Genomic DNA, 25,117 nt, shown 5'->3' on the forward strand with positions numbered 1-25,117 from the left:
CTTATTTGCTAAGCTACCAAGGGTTGAACGATGATTAATTTATTGAAACTTGACTCGGCCTGTTAGTGATTACTGTATTATTACTAGCGAAGGTAAATATCTTCCTGTACTAATAATCCACTTTCCTAAATTAACTAACTCTGAGAAGTAGAAGAAATAAACAAACTGGCACGTCTTTCCCAGCAGAGATACCAGGGGCTGGAATTAACAATGTAACTCGCCTTGAGGTAACGCAGATTGCAAGTTATTTCTCTCCTCTGAATAGGGGAATAAAATGTGGCACCTGCAAAACCAGGTCCAATCCAGCATGCATAGGCCCATCCTGAGGAAATAGATCCAAATCTGCAAATATTTACCACCGCTTGAACCAAATGGTAAATGCTTTCAGCATGGATCATCCATAGGTTTGCTGTAAAGGAAAGCAATTAAGACTTGGTATTATAAAAAAGTACAAGCCCAGATCAATGAGAATTCAGAATAGACTGTGAATTAATATAATGTCAGAGTTGATTATGTACATGTTTCTCTACAATTTCCAAACGTAGAGATAGGTGAATGCTAGGGTACTAGTTAGACAATACATAAAGATCCACCAATGTTTTTGTATTTCAGGCACGCTGCTACCAAGGATCTTTTGTAAGCACTGGAATAGCAGCTTCCTGCAGTGACAAATTACTTAAAATTGTGCAGAATCAAACTGTTTGTTTTACTAGTAGCATCTCCTGTATCCTAGGTTATTGCCTCTGACTAGTTAATGAATTACATTCCCCAAGTCGCAGTTGTTGGACATACACAAGACAATGATATGCCTTAACACTTTTTTGTATTCTGTTTGAACCTCCAAACAAATTGTACCATTCTAATACAATACTAAACTTGCTATCAAAATATTTTTCTAGCTTGCTAAACTTAATTCCCCTCTGTTCCTTAGTTGTTGATTCTGTCAAATTACTGTATACTGCTCATCTCCCCAGCCAGTGAAGTAACGAAACGTGAGGGTCCCCCTGCAAAGAACATGGAGGGCCCCCCTCACCCAGTAAGAAGCTGTCAGGCTAGGGGCCTGTGCCTGTGAAGTGGGTGCTGTGCTGTGGGGGGGGGCCCTGGAGCTCAGGGCCGCCTGCACTGTGGGAGCTGTGTGGCAAATGTTACGCCATTGCCCCCAGCCTCATGCTGTGAAGCATGACATGTTGTGCAATTAGAGGACAACATTTTTCTTCCCATACCTCTTGTAAGGTAAGATTTGGAAGGTTTAACCCACTATTCCTACAATAGATTTGGGTCACCTTCCTCATTTAGGAGCGGTGGGCATTTAGACATTCTGACAGTATCCACAATGAGGTACTAAGAAATTATGATACTATGGGCCTCATTATGAACACAGCGGTAATCCCCACCATGTTCATGCTGGTGGTAGGAACACAGACCGCCAGCCTGTTGAGGACCCTGCCGGCCCTATAAAGAACATTCTGCAGGGCCGGCTGGTGAAAACAGTGCTTTCGCCGGCTCAGCCAGTGGAATCCTGGGCCTGGGCATTGCTGACGGCTCCACATGGAGCCGTCGTCAATGCCGCAGTGCGGCAGGTGCAGGAGCACCTGTCGCACATCACTGCCTGTAAATCGGGCAGTGACCTGCATGACGGGGCTGTGCACAGGGGCCCTTGCACTGCCCATGCCAAGTGCATGGGCACTGCAGGGGCACCCAAGGGGGCCCAGGAGCACCCATTTGGCCAGCCTTTCCCTGATGGGTGAAACCACCAGGGAATGGCTGGCGGAACACAGGTTCTTCATCCAGAGGGCAGCGCTGGTTGCAGCACTGGCCTGTCGGATAGAGAACTCCTCCATCGTCAGTGTGCCTGGCGGTGATAGCCTGGCAGTGGCTGAGGGCCGCATGTGGCAGTCACCCCTGTATTTATAATATGGCGGTCTAGACTGCCATGCCGGTGGCAGTAATTTCTGCCACCGCCGGCATGGTGGTCTGGACTACTGTGTTCATATTGAGGCCCTTTGTCATGAAATACGGTGAATAAGCAGAAAGGGATGAAAAAAAATGAGTAAATAACACAACAAGCTGAAAAAAGCTAAATTCCATATGGACCTCCATGTTTTATGATGAAGTCGCTAGAGAAGAATTCTCTGAGGGTCTATCTGTTCCTTCATTTATGTTTACAGAACAAAATGTGCAAAGGATTAGACGCAAAGAGTAACCAGGAACTCCAATACAATGTTCTAGAAAGATTACCTTTCAGACTCCAGGTGAACACAGGCCTACAAGGGGATATAGCAGCAGGGACAGGTATTGATCTGGTCGGCAGCTTTTTGAATAGCCACTTACAGACATGCAAGATAGTCAAAATAAAGGAACACATACAAAAGCATTCAGCAACTGATACCTGTGGCTTTCTTCAATTGGCTGTGATAGTGAAATGCTGCATCTTCATAGATCTGTGCTGGAATGGAGTGTGATAAGGACATGTCACACCCAGCCTTTAAACCTCCGCATGGTGTAGGCAATGGGTGGGAACAGTGCCACAGTATGGCGCTCATTTAAGAAATTCTGCCATTTTCGGAAGCTGAGGGAAAGGATTCCACTAACAAATGTTGTCTCCAGCTGTTGCAGCCAAGGAGCCATGCAGATGACAAGCTTACCAGAGCCAATGGCATGAAGTACAGTACTTCACTGTAACTGTGTGGAGCATTGCTTGACTGAAGCCAATGGCAGATTGTTGAGATCCTTTTTCATAAGTGCGTAGGCTCTGCTCTGTAACTTGACTTAATGGTGGCACAGGTACATTGAAGAATGCAAATATGAGGTGTGGTGGTTGCCAGCTGATTTCATTGCGACATGAACCTTAATTACTCTTTACCAATTCTGTATTTTACAGAAGTATGCCAAAAGTCGTGCAAAGGTTTTTCTTTGTGTAATTGCAGTACCACTAGGGTCATCCAATAAAAATAGCCACCAGGCCTCAACTGACCAAGGAAGAACATTCAGGAGACAAGATTCTAAAGCATCTGAGGTATGCACCAAACACACAGAAGGGGTGAGAGGGAAAAGAAAGAGGAGGCCGTGAGAAGTTTCTGATGCAAGACCAGCTGCTGCTGCCTCCACTAGAGAGAAGCACCATGAACTGAGGGAGAGTAGAATCGGGATTAGAGGAGTCACATTGCAGGTAAGGTACAACTCACTTAATCGGCATTATCATTCCAGCCAGCTGCTGCATCGTAAACCTCCTTACACTACTCCAGCTGACAGTTTACAGCTGAGGAGCGTTCCAAGGAAAGACATGCACGAGGGAAACACAAGTGAAAAAGGAAAGGTTCTAAAGTTATCTAGGGCTAAAACAATGTAGAGAAGAAGAATATAACAAGAATTGTCCACTGAGGATGGTTTGAAGGAGTGTTCTGCCTGTATGCCTCACTTGTATGATAATAATGGCTGTTAATTACCCTCCCCTCATACTTGTGATGGGGGCAGGGGGATAATTAACTTCCATTCTCAAACTACGTTTCTTAAACACTTGCCTTATGGCTAAGTCTCAATTTAATTTCTCTTGTTATTTTGCCTTAATTGTGACCTTCAGCGTTACCTAAACCAAGCTATGCACCTTGTGCTGCCTATTAACCTTTTCATACCCCTATCCATTATGCTAATACTACACCTAACGTAACAATAGGTAAACCCTTCACCTTTACTTATGTGTCATATAATTATTTCTCAGTGTATTGAAATTCAATGCTTATAAAAAGAAGAGTTTTTAAATGTAGGTGATTATTTGCAACTCCTCCTTGTTTGGGATAATCTGCAATGTTCTGGATTCATAGTATGGAGGTAAGCAGACATGGAAGGAGAGTTGGGTCACTGTCACAAGATTGTTTATAACTGTGCACCTCAGAAGAGTAAAGAATACTGCTTCAGAAATCCTCCAAGTTGGCGAAATAGGGCATAGATACTATGACCACAGTCTGCAAAACTGGATTTGAATCTAAAGGAATGGGGGCATGGGTGTCTGCAGAAGTATTTTCAGGGCATAATTTTAAGGTACTAGTGTGTCCGTAGTGTTACACTGCACGGTGAGCCTGTACAACAGGCTGTACCTAAATCTGGAGGGGGTGGGGGAAGCAAGCACCCCTCTTAACCCCTGCAGACACCTCATCAAATTTTCTCGCCGCCACCACCCGTAAGATTCAAATCCAGTTTTGCAGACTGTGTTCCCAGTAATTACTCCCCATTTTGCTTTTACTCTCTCCTTAAGTGTCAAGGTGGGTGAGGCTTGATAGTATTTATTGTAGGTGAATTTTGTAGGAAATTGAGGTACAATAACTGTATTCTACAATTTTGATAAAATACCCAGAGGGAATTAGGTAATGGACATTGTTCGTATAACAGTATGATATACCCAGGGAATTAAAGTTGTAGATAAGGAGACAGCGAAGCCAAGGTTTTGAAGAGAGCTGACATTGAGATGTCACAAAGAAAACTATTTTTTGACTTATGGTACGATGAACGTTGGCTTACTCCAAGGGTCGTTTTAAGACAGAGAAATCAGAGAAATGTGTATGAGGCTTGATGTTTGAGAAACCAAACAACAATACAAATTAGGAAATAAAAAAAACAGAAGTTCTAAAACAAGCTGTATTAAAAAGAATTAATAGATATTAGCGAAATGCCACAACATAGGAGAGCAAATTAGTTCTTAGAGGGGGATAGATTTATTAACTGTTAAATGGGAAGAATTGAAAAATCCAGCCTCAATAAAATTTGTGTCCAATAGAGAACGGCAGTGCACCAAGAACATGGCTGGCTGCATACCAGGTACTTTCGCCTAGGCTGGTGTTGCTAGTGTGAAGCCAGCTATCTTGCTTTAAGCACCCCGCATTTCTGTGCTGGGATCTATTTATTCTGGATTGATTGCAACAAACACAGTCCTCTGAAACGCAGTATTAGTGGATTATCACAATGAACTGTAACAATGATGCCATAGACATGCAAAGTAATACGCAAATATGGCTGCACAATCATCCATCCATGTCCAGATTTAAAAAATGGGCTCCGTATCAGAATGCAAAGCACAAACGACCAGCTCCCCCATTGTCCTTGTGAGTCTTGTTAAGAGATTGCTTTTAGTATTCCTGGTTCCATGCAAATACCAGCTTGGGATTCAGGAAAAGGTCAGTACATCTCTCCTTGCATTGCTTTGTCAGGTGAAGCAGGAAGACTTTTGTCATCTTGCATTTTCAAATTTGACTGGAATGTCAGTGGAACTAGGGAGGGTTTTCAAACTGAAAGGCTCAAATGTTATTGCTGGGTACCACAAGTGAATCCTGTGCTGTCCCCGACATCATGTTGCAAATGGGTTCCATTCATTTAGTGCACCAGGATGTTTTGCTTTTGATCGCCCTGTGTTTTGAGTCTTTGCTGTGGGTGAGTCTCATTACCTGACTCTCACTCTTGATAATTGCATAGTAATTGGCCTGCAAGTGTTTACTGCTAGTGTCTGCATTTTAAGATAAGGCCACTGCAACACAACTGGGGTAAGTGGCTAGTTACACATTGTTCGAAATGGCCCATCCCATGTCTAACACACATGAAGATTTGTGCATATGCGTGTGTGGGCTGCACACAGGAGACTACAGTCATGCACAGTGTGGTAGCTGCACACAGGTAACCTGCCCATGGCAGTTTTAAACTGCTGATTTGACTGGTCAAAGTAACAGCTTTTGACAGGCCTAAACTTGCCTCTTAAAAATTATTGCCACCCACAAATGGGCCTCATTGACCATAAAGGTATGGTGCATGATATTTAGAAGTAGGATGTGCAAATTAATAGTGAACATGTCTTTATTGTGAAATATCCCCAAAAACTATTTTCATTGTAGCAAGGCTGTCTGCTGCAACAGGGAATCTTCAAGCTATAATATTACATTTATTAAATGCTAAATTTGGCTCAGTAGTAGTTAGAATAATACTTTTTCCACTCATTTGAATTGTAATGTAAAATCATCTTTAATGGTAAGGTAGAATGTTTATTATTATTTTAGGTATATCAGAATTAGAAAGTTGCCATTTTCTTGCCTAAAGTTTCTGGAGCCTTTCTGGGAGTTTCCATATGGTTGGGTTGGTGATGGCTCTATCACTGGGAAATCTGTATTGGAGCCTGATAGTGGACACAATGTTTCAAAGTCCTATCAAACTCAAACACTCAAACACTTTGTCAAAAGTGTATTTAGAGTTCATCCAATAGAAATTCTTTATTCAGTTCTCCTCATCAAATGCTTCTAGATAATACAGGTTTTGTTGGCCTCACAGCCTAGACTTTATTAGGGCTAGAAAATACATATAATTCAATCACCCAAAAAAAAGTTCATAGTACACATCTCATGTGTTAGAAATGGGGTCTTTGGTTGACAGTCAGGTTACCCCCTGTTCAAGCAAGGACCCTCACTCTAGTCAGGGTAAAAGAGAATCACCCTCAGCTAACCCCTGCTTGCCCCCTTGGTAGCTTGGCAGAGCAGTAGGCTTAACTTCAGAGTGCTAGGTATAAAGTATTTGTACCAACACACACAGTAACTTAATCAAAACACTACAAAATGACACAACACAGGTTTAGAAAAATAGAGAATATTTATCTAAACAAAACAAGACAAAACAACAAAAATCCACAATACACAAGTCAAGTTATCAATTAAAAAGCAAAAAGAGTCTTTATGTAGTATAAAACACACACTAACACTGTTAGCGTGAAAATGTACCTTGGGTGCATCAAAAATAACCCTGCATGGGCGAGTGAGCGTCAAAAAGGGCTTGCAATGCATTGATTCCACTCACAAGCGGGACCTTGCGTTGTTTCTCCTTATGTCGGGTCGGGGTGCGTCGTTTCTTCTCTCCGCAGCAGAGTGATGCATTGATCCGGTCAGCACCCTTGGGTCCACGCAGGCCTTGTGTTGTTTTTACACGCTCAGCGGTGTTTGCATCAGACATCCAGCCAAACAATGATCCGAAAACCACGCAGCATGGGTTGCGATCTCCCAGCCCCCATCACCGATGCTGCGCGTCGTTTCTCCAGCTCTGTGCGTCAATTATTTGGTTGTGTTTCCAGCGAGCATCGATATTCAGCGGAGCCGGCGGTGCGTCGTTTCTTCAGCCGCAGATCGGAGTCACGTCGATCTTTTCCCCACACAGCGCTCTGTGCGTTGATTTCTTCCTCCTATGTTGCCAGCTTCTCCTTTCAGGGTCCCAGGAACTGGATGGGCACCACAGGGCAGAGTGGGAGTCTCTCCAGAGACTCCAGGTGCTGGCAGAGAGAAGTCTTTGCTGTTCCTGAGACTTCAAACAATGGGAGGCAAGCCCTTGGAGAGTTCTTCTAAAGATGGAAGGCACACAAAGTCCAGTCTTTGCCTTCTTACTCTGGCATAAGCAACAACTGCAGGATAGCTCCACAAAGCACAGTCATAGGCAGGGCAGCTCTTCTTCCTCAGCTCTTCATCTCTTCTCCAGACAGAGGTTCCTCTTGGTTTCCTGAAGTGTTCTAAAGTCTGTGGTTTTGGGTGCCCCTCTTATACCCAATTTCTCCTATGAAATAGGCCTACTTCAAAGCAAAGTCTCTCTTGAATGTGAAATTCTGCCTTGCCCAGGTCAGGCCCCAGACACTCACCAGGGGGTTGGAGACTGCATTGTGTGAGGGTAGGCACAGCCCTTTCAAGTGTGAGTAACCACTCCTACCACCCTCCTAGCACAGATGGCTCATCAGGAAATGCAGACTACACTCCAGCTCCCTTTGTGTCACTGTCTAGTGTGAGGTGCAACCAGCCCATCTGTCAAACTGCCCCAGACAGGGAATCCACAAACAGGCAGAGTCACAGAAATGGTATAAGCAAGAAAATGCTCATTTACTAAAAGTGGCTCTTTCAAACACACAATCTTAAAATCAACTTTACTAAAAGGTGTATTTTTAAATTGTGAGACCCCAAATTCCACATGTCCATCCGCTCCCAAAGGGAATCTACACTTTAATCAGATTTAAAGGTAGCCCCCAAGTTAACCTATGAGAGGGAGAGGCCTTGCCACAGTGAAAAATAAATTTAGCAGTATTTCACTGTCTGGACATATAAAACACATTACTATATTTCCTACCTTAACCATACACTGCACACTGCCCTTGGGGCTACCTAGGACCTACCTTAGGGGTAACTTACATGTAAGGAAAGGGAAGGTTTAGGCCTGGCCACTTGGGTACACTTGCTAAGTCGAATTTACAGTTAAAAACTGCACACACAGACACTGCAGTGGCAGGTCTGAGACATGATTACAGAGCTACTTATGTGGGTGGCACAACCAGTGCTGCAGTCCCACTAGTAGCATTTGGTTTACAGGTCCTGGCACCTCTAGTGCACTTTACTAGGGACTTACTAGTAAATCAAATATGCCAGTCATGGATAATCCACTTACATACACATTTTGTAAAGGAGCACTTCCACTTTAGCACTGGTTAGCAGTGGTAAAGTGCTCAGAGTAACAAAAACAGCAAAATCAGAGTCCAGCACACATCAACAACCTGGGGAACAGAGGCAAAAAGTTAAGAGAGACCACGCCAAGGATGAAAAGTCTAAAACCATGTAATCGCCGATAATTTGTGTATTCTATTCCATGTTGGAAATTTGTGCATCTAATATAAATTCCCAATCAATAAGCACATTTTGTCTGCTGTGGTGAAAGAGTGCCCCTTAAGGCCCTTTAAGGGCTAGTTTACTTGTTTTCTCTTTTGCATGTAGTGCCACAAACTGGGCAGGGGCACCACCAATGAGTTACAGGATAGTAGTGAAGGGGGGGTTGCAGAGGTTGCAGAGCCACCAGGTGAATTCTTCAAAAACAACCCAGAACTGTCCTGGGTCTTGGATTTCATGAACCTAAAAGACCTTTTCAGTGTATTTAACCACTCCAGAGATGGTGCTTTTGCTCTACCACTCAGGCAAGCAGACACCCTAGTGGATGGTCCTATGGCTGCATTTTATATGGCCTAAAGGTGAAAATGAAGCACTTAAATACATGTTATGTTGACTTTTAATACTGTATTGACAGTATAGTGCTGACAGTGATTTTAGATAAGCATTGACTTTGTTTAAACATAAGTACTGATTCCAGTGATATGATGGACATTTTTAACATGTGGTGATTGGTATTTTATTGAGATGACCCCTTGAAAAAGTTAATAGACTTGCCTTATAATTTTGATCTGGTGACCTCTTGACAAAGCCAATAGACTTGATTATATATTGATGTGGTGATACCATGAAAAAGCCATTTTGCCTGTTCTATTTAACATGACATTCCCCTATTTTGTTATGTTCCATCTGGTATAGGTGGGGGTTGGCATTGTGATCTTAGGGGTTATGACACACTAAGGATCAAAAGTAATTTCAGAATGTCACCTAAGGTATTTCTGTCTGCTTGATGTATATATTTGTTAATTAATGCATAGTATTTAGTAGAGTGTGTGTGTGTAGTAAATTTACTTTTCCTTTTCCAAAGAAAAAGTACTGACCGAACAGTAATTTAGTGAGTGTTATTATTTTGTGCCAGCATATGGCAATTTCTAACCCACACCACCTCCGCAGATTAGGCCTTGGACTGCTCCACATTACTAACTTGGGAAAGTCGAGTGCTACAATAAGTTGGATGATTCTCGGTGAAGAGATAATTGTGGATTTATGACTTGCACAGGCCTCACATCCTGCACAACTAATAACTCACTTTTTTCCAAATCCCATATCACGTTTCCAGAAAAATTGTTTCAAACCAAGCCCAGCAGGATTTGGCTTAAAGTAAGGGAAGTCCCACAGAATACATATTGTCTAAACAAGATTTTAAAAAAGTCCTTTCTACAAGTACATACCTCTTTTTGAACTTCCCCCCCAATAAAGTAGACATAAACTCCATACCGCTGGGAGAAAAAGAGATAAGGTGCCTTCTAAGGTTCATTACACCACATTGTTCATCAAATCCTTTAGTGGGATATGGCTAGAGTATGAAGTTTACTTCACACCTGATTTGCAGATTCCCGGAAAAGTTAAAAAAATATCCTCTGGCTTACACCTCTTATTTGTTAAAGTTCTTTGAAGCTACCAAGGGGAGCCTGAAGGTGAATTGATTATGCACTCTTGAATGAAATGATGACACTTCTGTATGATTGAGATAATTGAAATCTGATGTCAAGTTTGGCTCAAAGCATATAAATGTCTAATATCTGTATCAATGTCTGGCTTTAGTCAAGAGTTAATAATTCATTTGCAAACAGCAATTTAGGAAAGCCTTGCAGAAGGCCTTCGAGCTCCATCTGTAATACAGCAGGCCAAATTAAATGTTTATGTCTAGGGGAAAATTGTTTTAAATCACACAGTTGCATAGCATAGGTACACATATACCTTGTAAAAGTGGCTCCGTATGCCAGTCAATCTACACTGCACTTGTTATTGATATTTGGCATTTCTGAGTGTAATCCTAAGAGACTGCCCTAGTGTTAGATCAGTCTCATCTTAATGGGACTACACTCACAGAGAAAGCAACAGAGTTTTATTAAGCTTACAGGAACTAATTCCCAAAGAAATCCAAAATGTTCACAAATCTGTATCTGTTGGTGCATATATTTTACTACTCATTGGAATATATAAATCTTTCCAGTAGGTCTAGAACATTGCAGGCTACTGGGTGTATTCCTACAACACTTCAGCAAATAATTTTAGTGCCAATGCAACTGTCTTTTGACATGATTTAATTGAATGTGGAGGATAGTTATGGTGAAATGCCACCACCTTTGTGCTATGGCACATTTATTAATCTATTTCTTCTCCACAGGCAGTGTTCCCTTGCATTTTTCGGTATGCAAAGAGATATGCTCCTGTCCTTTAAGGGTCTGAGTGAATGTTTTGACCATTTTGAAGATAAGGGGTTGGAGACAAGTTTAGTAATTCTCAGAAATACTCTAGTTTGTGGATGTTCCAAAACTTTCCATGGAAGCCCAACATTGGAATGTCCATTATCCATCACTTTAGTGGGAGATGTCCAAGAGTAATATTACATAGTTGCAGTGTAATATTGCAAATAAGTGAAAGGATTTAGAAGTCCAAGACCACCCTTTGTAAATAACCTGCAAAATCGAGCATATTTGCATGAAGAGGTCAGACTTACAGGCAGAAATATCTCAATGACCTGGGCACAGGAGGTCAGAAACCTACTTAGCTGGCCACAGACCACAGAAGATGTCCAAAACAGTGCCACTAAAGCATAAAGGCTGGGGATTCATTAAGGGCTGTTTTTGTTTGTACTATTGTACAGTTTATGTTTTTATTCAAAACCCCAGGGCTCTGATGCTAAGTACCAGTCCTTCTTCCTTTGTCTCTCACAACATATTTTTTCATTTAATTAAAAATTATATAGCAGGGACAAGCCAATTAGATTATTAATTTCCTTACCTTTTCACAGAAAGGCGGTTGTTATGAGTGCCCTCTGAATCTCAATGGGCCAGTGTAAGAAATTGAGTTACTGTTTGAGGGGGTTAAACCCTAATCAAGCAGGAACCACAAGCTTTGTCAGGGTGAAGTCACAAGCAAACCCTAAATTAACCTGTTCTCAACCCTCAGGTTACTTGGCACTGCGTAGTCAGGCCTAACTCAGAGGCAAGGTTGATGCAGAGTCTTTGATCCAGGAGACCCCTCATAGTAGAGGCAATGCATTGGTTCTGCTTAGTTTTGCACCGGGCAGCAGAGGAGGCATATCAATTTTGCTGGATCCACAGGTAGGATGGCAGTGCACCTTCAGGCCCACTTGTAAGGGTCCAGGACTGTGGTGGTACAACTTGGCAGGAAAGGACCTACAGACGGCAGAGTTCAGGTGCTGTGTTCCAGGTTGTTGGAGCCTTCTGTCACTGAGGTTCTAGTCAGGAAGTCAGCCAACTTGTCCTTGGAGCCACTCTGAGGTCCTGGGTTCAACTGATGCAGGTCCAGTCCTTCCCTCCCAGGCAAGAGGGTAGCAGGCAGCAGGTCAGCACAGCAGGGAACCAGTCCTTCAGAGAAGCAGTCAGGTGAAGTGTCAGTCATTCAGCAGCACAGCAGTTCTTCTTCCTGGCAGAGCATCCACAGGTCCAGAAGTGTACTGAAGAGTTTGTGGCTGAGGTCAAATATTTATACATAGTTCTGCTTTTGAAGTGAGAGAAGCTTCTAGAGCTTTCGCTTTAAAGTCCACAGGCTTCCTGCCTTCCCTGCCCTGGCCCCAGGCTAACTACAGGACGTATGTAACCCTCTGTGTCAAGGCACAACACAAACTATTTGAGTATGAGTAGGGCTATGCTCAGCTCTGCACTCCCATCCTGCAAATAAAGATCAATCCAGGCACACCTAAGCTATCTCTTGCTTGTGGTTATCTAGGAGACATACACAAAGCCAAACACTCAGCTACGCTCAGTCATGTGACCCAGGGGCTGGCCACAGGTGCTAAATAGCTATGGCAGGAAAATATTAACTTTCTAAACGGGGCATTTTTTTGAAAATTTCAATAAAAAATCTATCTTCACCATAACAGAGGATTTTTCATTATAATTCCAAAGACACAAAACATGTACTGTATACCTGCTCCCAATTGGAAATTACTGCTTATTAAATATAATAAAGGTAACTACAATATTATCCCATGGGAGAGTTAGGCCTTGGAGTAGTGAAAAACTAATATGAGTTTTTCACTACCAGGACATGTAAACCGTATAATTACATGGCTATTGCACCCTGTCCTGTGGGCTTAGTTCCCACCTTATGGGTGACTTTTATGTATTAAAAAGGAAGGCTTGATCCTGGCAAAAGGTGTATTGTCAGGTCAAAATGACAGTCTAAAACTGCACACACAGGCTGCAATGGCACTTTACTAGGGACTTAAATTATAAGTAAATTATGCATGTTGATTGGGGATAAGCCATTGTAACCATGTCTTAAGGAGTGAGTGCATGTACTTTGGAACTGTTTAGCAGTGGTAAAATGCACAGAGTCCTAAGGCCAGAAAAAACAAGATCATCAAAAATGAAGGAGGAAGGAAAAAGATTTGGGTGAAGACCACCCGGAGGCTGACAGGTCCAACAGCCAGTAACAGCAGTTAAAACCCCCATAAGAATGATGAGATGTGCAGAAACAGTGTTGATCTCTTAGTTTTCACCTGGAGAATTCTGCCACAAAAAGAAGCTTCAATCTCCAGGTTACAATCTGGCACAAAATTACTAGGGGATCAGATTTGGAATTACAGATTGTCCTAATTTGTTAGTGGGCCCTCAGAGCCCAACTCGTAATGGGCTGGATTAACCCGGTGTCCCCAGAACTATTAACTAGGGGGTGGGGAAACTGTCCAATTTACTGAGACGCTCACAATGAGGGCCTGAGTAGTGCTAGCTTATACATTCGTATCCCTCACCTACAGGATGGCAATTCCTTTTACCTTTGGTATTTAAATGATCCTTAAAGCAATTCTAACACTTGCAAAATCTGGCTGCCTGGATACTTATCAAATTAAGAGAAAAGTGTAGAAGATAATTTCATTTGAAACTGAATTTCTGATCTATTGTGCCTTTTATGGGTAAGGCAATGTTTTTCATAGAAATACATTTAAGACACATTCTCCATCAGAGATCAGCTTTGCTACTCCACCCATTCTGATGAGATTCTGCTAGACTTCCTGATATCACACAGCCCTGCTCTAGAACTCACTACTTTTGTGAGGACCTCTTGGGCCATAGTTTGTTCCCCCTCTTTCTTAGCTTAATTTCAGATTTCATAGTTAGATGTTTTAGCTGCCTCGCTTATAGCAATGACATTTTAAACAAGTTTATTTCAATTCACTTGCATGAAATTACTCTAGGAATATGTTGTCTGCACTGCTTGTTTTAGTTAGCCTTTTCTCGACATGTAATCAGGTCATTCTGGCTAAGGCTAAGAACACTGTACATGAAATCCTAGTTCAGCAGACAGCTTCTAACATCTAGTCAAAGCAGTGGATCAGAGCTGTGCTTCAAACACAGTGTCATTTTATTATATAAACAATGCATTGACCCAGAAGGGGCAGAGTAGCACTCCAGCCACAACCATCCTGGGATGAATGCTGTGTTCGACATGCAGTTTTGCTGGTGCTAATCTATCAGCTTCCCAAGAGGATTGCCATCTAAACTATAGACACATTCCTGACACCATTTCCAGATATGCAGCTAAGTCTGCTCCTATAGATCATGCAGGCAGAAGGGTACACCCACTAGGCTCTCAGTAGAGTATTAGGGTTAGGAAGCAACCACTAGCACCTCTAGAATTAATTTACCATTGTTGGATTGTTTATTATCTTTACCATGTTTATTATGCTGGTTACCTTGCTTTGTTTCATCTGCCTAATTATTGCAGCTCATACTCTCTATGCAAGATTACGATTGTTTCAATAAATTGAAAACGTTGAAACGAGATACGTATTGAAAACGTATCTCGTATCTCTCTTGTGTTTCACCTGGGCATGCATGAGTAATACAACAAAAGGCTGAGATATTTTCCTCAACTTCCCTCAGAAGTCAGAGTGTCATATTCAGGATCAGGTTGCCATAATCACCTTTTACGCAGGCAGGGTTGGGGGTGTAGATGAAACACTGTGAGCTAGCCAGGAATTGGGCTGACAGTTTCCGAAGGTGTGGAAGGACTCAGTTCCTGTATTCTGAAGTTCTACCTTCCTAAATACACCAGCCTATTAGCTTAGTAAGAACTGTATAACACTACACCAAACTCTTTCTCTGAAAAATCTAAGCAACAGTGAAAACATATCATTTACATGCAATGAAATCCCTAATTTTATGATAGCATATGATGGGTGCTTGGAGTGATATATACTATTCCTAAAGTAGAAAAACATGGAAACATGGGAAAGCAAAGCAATCCAAAAAGGCAGAAAAAAGACCTGCAACATGTTAATAGGTCTAGAAAGTAAGGTCCAACAGACACATCCATAACTCGTTCAATTGTTGCCAATTTCAATCATACATGCTTTAATAATTGATATAGTTTATTCCTATCTGCAACATATATGTAAAAAATCAGACACTGTTAATGTGGTCAAGATTTCATTTCAATGCCAGAAAAGACAGAAATGTGTTTGCATGGGAACTGCTGCCTTGGATGCAAGTTCCATTACTCTAATATGCATCATAAACCAAGAATATTTACATAGAAGACTATAATAATTGCTGGCCTAGACATCCGAACTGGAAATAAGCATGTAATGAATTATAAATTATTATACAAAGGAAAACATGATAAAGATCATTATGTACTCATGTAATTTCTGATATGGTAAAATGTATGCAACATTTCTTTTGTAGGCCTACCAAGTTCTCTCACCGAACTTCATCTTGATGGAAACCAGATCACAAAAGTTGACTCCGACAGCCTCAACGGTCTCAAGAACTTAGCTAAGTAAGGTTACAGCTTTGTTGGGTTAAGTCATTTAGTTACATGACACACTATTCTGTCAAAAAGAAGAGTTACTACAGAATGGATGATGATATGGCAATTGCAGACTTTCAAAGGCAGTTTAACATTGCTTGTGCCATTTCCTCCCCAGAGCGCAATGAGGAGGATGGATTTGTGTTGTTTACACTACCTACTACTTTAAACTTGCTTTTTTCTGTTACTGGCATTATTGGACTGCCTTTTCAGGTAGTCTGACTCTGCCTGTTAGGTCAGCTTGAAAGCACCAGTGTGTGGAGTATTTTTTTAAGCCTTGTGGATCGTAGCGGTACCAAAAAAGCAGTAACCTGAGTAAACAAAATCAGAACAAACAGCAGTCCATTAGAACAACTTTTACTTTTTAACTTAAGGGCAGGGCACCACATCATTATGAGCCTTGCTGCTGTAGGGAAGAGTTGCACGCCTATTTTCCGCACCTGAAGGATATGAACTCTTCAACTTACACATTATTTTAGACAGTACAGCTCAGAAATATTAAGAGACAAACCTTGCTCACTGCTTTTGAGGTATATTGTTTAAAAATGAAACTCTATTCAAAATATCAGCTTTATTAAACTGACATTCTGCACTGCAGGTGCATATACAGATGCTTGCTCTGTGCTATTCTAACAATACCCATCCAGTTAATCACACACAGATTTTCACTCAAAGTGCAGTATGTTAGGTTATGTGTATTTTTATAGGGCACATTCACTTGTAAGTACATCTTGGTGCTTAGCAAGTGTGGGGTTCAACTTGGGGGGACTCAATCGAAGAGCCAGGTCTCTAGCTTCTTGTGGAATTCAAGAAATGATAAGGAGGTTTTGATGTGATGTGGGAGATTGTTCCATGCTTTAAGAGAGGTGCATGAGTAGTCACGACCTGTGTATTCATGGGACATGTTTAAGTGGGAGTCTGGCTGAGCGGAGGTGCCTGAATGGTTGGTGGAAATAATTGCAGCTGTTCCTCAGTCTGGGCATGTGCTGTGTCCATATCTGTCAGTGAAAAGCTTGAAATGTGCACACTTGTGTATAGGGAACCAGTAGAGTTACCTCAGATTTGGTGTGATGCAGATCAGCCTCTTAGTTTAAGGGCCAGTCTCGCCACTGTGTTCTGGGCAGTAAGTAGTCTTTTTCTGAGCTGGTTGGTGATTTGTGCATATGGGGAATTCCAATAGTCCAGTCTGCTGGTGATGATGGCTTGAGTGACAGTTTTCCAGGTGTTGTTTGGTAGCCAAATGAAGATTTTTTTTTAACATCTGAAGAGTGTGGAAGCAGGAAGCATGATGTTGCAATGGAGCTGACTTGGGTGGATATGTCCAGGTTGCTTTCCATGAAGATCCCAAGGTACTTGCTCATGGGATGGGAGTGGATCCAGGCTTGGTAGACCACCAGATGGAGTCACACAGTGAGGCATCCTTTTCCAAAGAACACCACTTCAGTCTTGTCCATGTTCAGCTTGAGCCAGATGAACTTCATCCAGGTGGAGCAATGCAGATGCTGAAGTTTATCCTTGTGCTATGTGTTTTGTTTGAAATGGCCAATATTAGTTGCGTATTGTTACCGTAGGTAAGTTCATGCTGTGTGCTTGGATGACATCTGCAGAGGAGGCATGCACATGGAAAAGTGGGTCTACTTAGCAAACAGTCAAGTGCTACTCCACAAATGAGTTCATGGGCTTCTGAGAAGTAGGGCAGCATGTTGATTGTTTGGGTCATTCCAGTATGAAGTGTGCAGACCCATTGGAGGGTGGTTCCTTGGATGCCAGTTGTGTGTAGTTGTCTGAATAAGAAGGGATGAAATACTGTGTTGATGGCCATGGAGATGTAGAATAGGATGAGAGCTATGGTTTCTCCTCGTCTATTGCTGCGATGAGGCCTGTCTGTATACTGTGGTTTGATCTGAATCCTGATTGTGATGCATCCCGAAGCTGGTGGTTCTTTAGACGGTCAGCGAGGCATCAGTTGATTTTATAGGACCTTGGCTGGTATACAGTATATTCCACATTGAATACTGTGTGCTTCCAAGCTTCTAAGATGTTGGCTGTGTTGTTGAAGGTGTTTAGGTTGAGGATGGAAGCTTTGCTGATTGGGATGGATCCCTTGTTGTAGGCGTAGTGGGGGCAAGGGTCTGACAGGACCTCAAAGTGCATGTTTTTTATGATTGTTCTGGTTTCCTGTGTGCAGGTGGCTTTTCATGCGGTCAGGGTTTCCACTGTTTAATACTGGTAGACTTGTTGCAAGATATTTAGGGTCCAGATGGGATGAAAGTTGTCATATGTGGCTGTGATTTTGCTGGAGAAATCACTTCTGTAAGGTCACTGCAAAGTTATACGTTGGTTTGATGTTGCTGACGGTTGCTGCAGTTGCAGTGAATTGCTTGATGACTGTGAAAATGTCTTTGCTGCAGTTGTAGCTGGCACTGATGCATTCAGCTAGGGCCTTCCTTTTGGTTTCCTGGATTTGCTGGTGGTAGCACCTAAGGGCAGATTTGACCATGTTCTTGTTCGATTCTTCGTGGTTCCAAAAATTGGTGCCCCAGCTGAACACCATTGTAAACAACCCAAGTTTGTTTTTCTAGAAAAAAGTAGGAAATATGTTTAAGGGAAACTAGGTATGATATACATGACTATAATAGGCTTCCAATGCCACCGGTGGCAATCTCATGTGAATTACTAAGAGTAATATTAAATGACAAAAAGGAAGATCTTCAGATGCAGAAATGCTTTTAACTTCCCTAGGTTACATTTACTAATTCCACTGTTTAGCACCCGGTCATTCTAGTATGAGCACCTTGCCAGTGCTGTGATATGTTTACATCTCACAAGCACCCAAATAAAAAGACCAAGGACACCATTTGCTAAATTGCTCTGGCATTCATAACTCAAAAGATATTTGATCTGCCCATTGCAGTCATTATGCAGTGTAAGAATCTATACTCTATTTCCACTCTTGTTTCACCTTTTCTCTACAAAACGTTTTTATAAACAAACAATTAAGCTTGGACTAGTTGAATTGTTAGCATACTCTATGAGTCTATGTATAGTTTTTGTTTAGCCCTGCAAGTATTGCTACCATAAGGAAATCCAGGAAAAACATCTGTAGGAAGTATGTTGTTGGCTCAAGAAATTGGTCTTTGAACCACCTCCAAATAGAAATTGCAAACATCATGAACCATCAAACACTTTAAAAAAAGTTAAAGGCATAGATATTTGTGCTACTATGCCAAACTACAACAGCATTCTTAAGTACTGTATGGTATTGCTGAAATTCTGAAAAAAACTAATGTGCTCAGAAACTAATTATGTGAAGTAAGGAAATAATTCCAAAATCACAACAGTACAACAAAACTTGGACAAACACAAAATGCATTACTACGACATTTTTTCATACTTTGCTTCTTGGTGCATGGGCTGCAATTAACCAATGACTTTTTCGTAACTTTACTATTTACAAAGTTGAAAAATCATGTACTATTTAACAGAATAGTTAGTGGTACTTGACCATTTTCCATACCAGTAGGGTATAACAAACATTAGCGACTAGAGGTACGATGATCCTGTGCACAGCATCACTGCCTACGGCCAGGCCCTCTACACAGCAGTCTGTGCATCCAGAACCTGCCACACAGTGTAGGAATTGGACACCAGGTCTGGCCTGTAAAGAAGCCCTCTGCTAAACTGCCTGTGCATTTAGCCCCCGATGTGAACGCCCTTTGGCCAACTCAGTCGGGATTGAATGCTATATCACGTTCCCAGCAATTGCACACGTCCTGTTATTTGCCAGACCAAGTTCCATCTACCACCACTCTGGTTGCAAGTAAGGCCTGGTGTGTGGCCAGAGTGTGCACCAACCACTAATGCATCTTTCTAGGCCCTACATCTAAAATGTCAGATTCAAGACACCATTCATTAGTAGATATGAATGGTGCTGTGGAAAGGACATGGAACATGGAACCCACCTGTCTCCTTCCCCTTCATAAATGCTGAACATGTCCAAGACAGAGCACTGAATTTGCTATGATGGGGGAGGAAGGTAAACGTCATATATGATAAGGCTAAGGGTGGGTGGAACACGCAGAGTTACATAAAAACTTTGTGAGATTACACATACTTTTGCCCACCCCTTATTAAAACTTTGTTATCAGCACACTGTTGCAATCCTCCAGTGTAACCAAAGGCCCCAAGCCATACCATTTTCAAAATATCCTACCATGTTATTGCTGCAGGTGGGAGTTGCATACATATTGAGAATTGGCAAGGATAATCAGCCAGGAGGGCTGTGGCAGTTTTAAATTTCAGTTGTCAATTTGCCATGCGACACCTGATGTGACGTTGGAAACCCCATATTTTCTGCTGGAAAGCATGCACTCAGTTTTTTCTTGGCAGCCAGCAAGCATGAAACGCTCTTGGTGGCATTTGATTTGTATCAGGCACAGACTCTATCCCAACATCTAGCACAAATTAGGCAGCCTAACAGCAAACAAATGTATGGTATGCTCCAGGGCATACACCCCACAGAATAATGTTAAGAAGACTTTCATCCTGTCTGTACATTAAGCCTTGCTTCAGTTTCCTGAAAGTGAATCTTCTTGTCATCTTGGGTGAATGTGTGGCACAGCCAGTCAGAATCTGTTGCGAGCTTAATAGTAGTGAATAAAAAAAATACTTAAATGCTTCTTGCCCTTATAAGCACAGTGGAACTCAGATATACAACAGATAATCAGGGCTGACATTAAAAACTCAGCAACACCCTTACACGGAAACCTCTTACTGCTGTTAGGAACAGCGGCCCAATAAGCAGCCCCCTGACTACACTGATCCATGAGCAGAGATGTGCAATCCCTGCAGATTCCTCTTCACCATGCCCCAGTCCCTGGGGTTGCTTAACTGTGTGCTGCCAGCACACGACTCCTCAGGTACTTCTGGGTGGTCATGACTCTTACAAAGAATAAGCTGTTGTCCTGGAGGCTGTTCTCTGAATATCTGGCCTCCAGCCCTCTCCCATGCTCCCAGTGCAAAGTTGCGGGTTGCCCGCAGTGCCCGGCCTCCGACTGTGGTTTTTGCTGGTCCCCCAAAGCCCACAGAAGCAGCAGGCGGGAGGTGAGCAGGAAACTGAGCCTCATTTTCAAGCAAGTTAGCAACACAGAAAGCCATAAGGGATGGGTGCTGTGACCCACAATGGAAGGCAGTAAAGGTAGTGCCTTCAAGGCCTTGCTGCCCTCACCACATTATCCGGGAGCGGATGGCCAGCACAACCACTAGCTGCTGCAAGATTATGTTTCCCCCTTGTCTTCATTCCACTGGAAGAGCAGCAGAATTTAATTAGTAATTCTGCGTTAAAGAGTAAAGCAGAATTACTAAATTCCTCCATTTCTATCGGCAGAATAAAAATTCTGCCCACTCCTAGTCAAGGCACACAACCGACATTGTCAGTTTGTAGTACAAATATTTTCTCGAATGATGGGGATACTCTTAGATTTTCTGCAGTCTCCCACGAGAGACAGCATTTTTCAAATAAGAGTACTGTTAGTTTCTGCTCTAGCATATATACAATTTATTCTGCAAGCTGGTGCAGTATAGTAAATATTCAACATATCGATAGAACATTACCTTGATCTTGTTGTAACCCAAAACAATTGTCATGAGATAGTCTTGTTCAGATGTCTAATAACAGTTTTTAATCAATAAATCAGTCAGTAGATTTGTAGAGTGCTACTTGTCACCCATGAGGGTATCCAGGAGCTAACAGGGCCCAGTTGACTAGCCAAATAGCCACATCTGCAGGGACTTTCAGAACTCTTGGAGAGCTTGAGAGGTCCATAGATGAAAGGGTAGCTCGTTCCATATCTCTGCTGCTTGATAGAAGGAGCGTTCTTTGCATCTGATACCTTAGATGCAGGGGCTGAGAGTTAGAGAAAGGGAAGCATAGCAGAGGTGTCTGGTAGGCTGATTTAAGTTCAGGCGGTGGTTTGAGTAGGTCAATCTGCAGTTGTGTATTACTTGTATGCCTGGGTCAAAAGAATGAACTGTCATATTTTCTGTACAGGGAGCCAGTGGAGTCCCCTGAGGTAGGGGGTGTTGTGGGTTAATCTAGGGAAATGCAGGACAAGTCTGACTGGAGTGTCCTGTATTGAGTTAAGTCATTGGAGGAGGTGAGCTGTGATCCCTGTGTGTTGAGAGCATTGCCATAGTCCAATCTGCTAGCGACAAGGGCCTGGGTGATGTTGCTTCTGGAGCTTTGGGGTTTGACTATCTTACGAAGCATGTGTAAAGAAGCAGGAGGAGGAGATGGAGTTGGTCTGAGTCATTTTGGTTAGCTTGTTGTCCAGAATGATGCCTAGGTTCCTAGTGTAGTCAGGGGGGTAGGAGTAGGTCAGAGTTCCGAAGGCCACTATGATGCGAACCATGGGGAGCTTTTGTTTCCCAAAATTAGTACCTCTGTCTTGTCTAAGTTGAGCTTCAGGCAGTTATCCTTCATCCACTTGGTGACATCTGTCATGCAGTTGTGGAAGATGGTCTTGGTGTTGGAGGTTTCTTTGGAGAGGGAGAGAATGAGTTGTGTATCATCGGCATAGGATATGATGTTGAGTCCATGGGTTTAAGCTATGTTGGCCAGAGGTATCATATAATTGTTGAAGAGGGTGGGGCTGAGTGAGGATTCTTGGGGTACTCCACAGATGCTTTCCTTCTGTTCAGAACTGAAGGGGGAAGGTGGACTTTTTACATTCTTCCTGTGAGGAAAGAGGCGATCCATCTGAGGGCAGCTCGTTGGATGCCTATGTGTTGCAGCATTGTAATGAGTGTGTGGTGGGAAACTGTATCAAAGGCTGTCAAGAGGTCTAGGAGAATCAGAGCCACAGTTTCTCCTCAGACAAGGAGGGCTTGGATATCTTTGATAGGTGTGATAATGGCTGTCTCAATGCTGTTGTTGCTGCAAAATTCATACTAGGCGTTATTGTGTAGGAGGTTCCATTCAAGATGTAAGGAGAGTGTTGGTTGATGTATTTTTCTAATACTTTGCCTGGGACTGGGAGATCTAACTCTCCTCAGCGATATGTAAACTAAGGCCTCTATAGACAACTCTAGGAGAAGTTGAATAATTCCATCAATACATGGAAATTCTGTGAGATGATGCTGCAGAAGGAATTTCAAGAAGTGCTGCAAACAGAAGACTTCCAGGAAGATTTTCTTGACATCTAGCTTTAGCATAATCCCAAGTGGAGAGCCAGGAACACAGGTGAATAGTTGAGCGCAAGCCACTGATACAGTAAAGAGCACAGCCAAACAGGTGCTTTGTTGCATCAATAGAGAGGGAAGCAAAGCTCCTGGCCAGGAGGTACAGCCTCAAATTCTAAAATCCGAGAATCCTGCGTAGTATATCATATCCTCAAATCATGTAGTCCATCTTCAAATCCAGCCACTTGGATGGGGCATACGGTCATAGCTTTTGGGTGCTCGCATGGAGGCAGGATTGACTGTGCTGGTGATAGGGAGGGTAACAAGGTTTGTTTTTCTCATTTTCTGAGCACTTTTTCGCTGCCTAATAGAAACTATGTACTACCATGGTTCCTTCCAACGTGCACGCGCACAGCCTTTCTCTAGTGCAAACACGTTCTCCCACGCGCGTACATCACAAAGGGCCAAATGCACCAAAGGGTTTTACCCAGTCTGTGTCTCTATGTAATTGCTTTAGTACATATGGCCCTAAGTGACCACTCGACAGCCGCATACATGAATTTAACTCATGAGAGGCCTCAAAAAATTTCATTTTGTTGGTGAAATACCAGAAGCAGTGGAGCACTTTCACAATGCCAATCAGAAGGTGCAGCTGTTTTGGCACGGGCAAATGGGATTAAACAATTATAGAGATTGTGTGTTTTACACCTGATGCTAGGTCTGTTTGGGTCAGGGGCTTGCCAGATTTGTGGGGAGGGTGTTTAGCGTTATGGTCGCAGCTCCCGTCTTCGAAACCAGCTAAACGGGTTCGGATCCTTAAGAGCATTAACTTTGTCATTTTGCATTGGGCTGCTACAAAACTTCGGAAAGGCCTTCATAATACCTACCAACTCATTCTGATGCCGCTGTGATCGCTCTGTCATTTTAGGACATCCAGAACAATAAGGCCAGGGGCTTTAGGATTATGAATTGCTAATTCAATCGGTGTTGTATCTGTGGCTCCTTTAGAATGTTAGCTGGTTAGAACCTGTGGGAGGATTCTAGGAGAATGTTGGGGAGAAGATAGAGACAGTTGGAAGGAGGTGGGGAGGCTGGGATGCTTAGCTCATTTGAACATTCTTTTAACTTCAATAAATGAAGAGAACCCAGACCATCTTTGTGTTTCCAGACATTCTTTCTGCCACTACATCCAGCTTACAACACTGGTGACGAGGGTGGGATACAAACCCACGTGTGCAAAGCACAATGGATTAGCAAAATGGCCTTCTTTGCCACACCTGTAGCGGTATCCTAGCAACGTGGTGCTGTGGCTTCCTCTCGAGCGGCCGCTTTGGAATAAGCATCCTGTGTCTCCTGGCAACCCTGCGAGGCTGCAGCCGTCTCGTGTTACCTCGCAACAGCATGAGCGTGCGTCCTCTTTCCCTGGCAACGCTTCTTGCCTACAGACTCCTCGTGCTCCCTGGAAACAGCACGAGCATCTAGCATGACTGTGCGCTTCTGGTTATAGCCACGTTGTAGTCGTGCTTGCGGATAACGGCAAGATTATCCATCGTGTCTGCGCGCTTCCGCTTTTATGCGCGCTGTCATATTCTGATAAAGATTCTCAATGACAACATCGTGGGACTGAACTCTTCCGCTTATTTCAGCCTGTCGCTGTAGATTTTATTGCGATAGGCATGCACTTATTTCCAATGTATCTGTGTGCTTCTACATTTATGCGCACGGTCATATTCTGGTAAGGTTTTTTCCTGTCAGCAATGTCACCGTACTGTAAAGATTAATTTCTTCGTGGGACCTGACTCTTCTCATTTTGGACTGCTGTTTTTTGGCACATTGTCATTTTCCATGCCATTTTTGGTCTACCAGGTATAACAGACTCACTTTCTGATGTTGCTGTAATCTGTGTCATATGTAGTATTTTTGTTCAAGTTTCCTCTGTTTTCTCTTTTTATTTTCATCATTATTGTACTTTGTTCCTCTTAGTAGTAAGTATTATTCTTTCCAAAATTCGAAAATGCAAAACGTAGCTGTTCCTCCTTTCTTTCTTTCCACTCCTGGTGAACCCCCTATCAAGTGGGGGAAATGGAAGAAGGTTTTTGAAAGGTACGCCAGAGTTTGTGGAACCTCGTTGAGTACAGAAAGAAGAACTGCTTCATTATTACACTGTCTGGATATTTAAGGGCCATTTCTTGTCAGTGTGTAATCTACATAAGGCTAAGGAAACTGTGAATTCCATTGATAGTCACTCGATTAACAATGAGGACGCTGGTGAGTTTCAGTGTGGTCAGATAGTTCTACAAGTGTCTGACAATAATCTTAGTTCCCCTTTGGATTACATTATGGTGGAAGGAAAAAAAACTAAGGTGCTTTTTGATTCTGGTGCCAAAATCACTATTGTTTCTAATCAGTGTTATCAGGAGCAATTCAGAGGGAAA

General features: G+C 42.6%; 1 protein-coding gene across 1 annotated transcript in view; it reads left to right on the forward strand.

Annotated features, from left to right (window-relative positions):
- The window catches only part of DCN (decorin), a 197,189-nt gene that overhangs the window by 115,866 nt on the left and 56,206 nt on the right, over positions 1-25,117 (forward strand). Inside the window, exon 6 of the mRNA XM_069228797.1 lies at positions 15,380-15,473. Coding sequence (XP_069084898.1) covers positions 15,380-15,473 — 94 coding nt within the window. The remainder of the gene's footprint in view (positions 1-15,379; positions 15,474-25,117) is intronic.

The sequence above is a fragment of the Pleurodeles waltl genome, chromosome 4_1 (assembly GCF_031143425.1).
Source record: "Pleurodeles waltl isolate 20211129_DDA chromosome 4_1, aPleWal1.hap1.20221129, whole genome shotgun sequence".
Taxonomy (NCBI): domain Eukaryota; kingdom Metazoa; phylum Chordata; class Amphibia; order Caudata; family Salamandridae; genus Pleurodeles; species Pleurodeles waltl.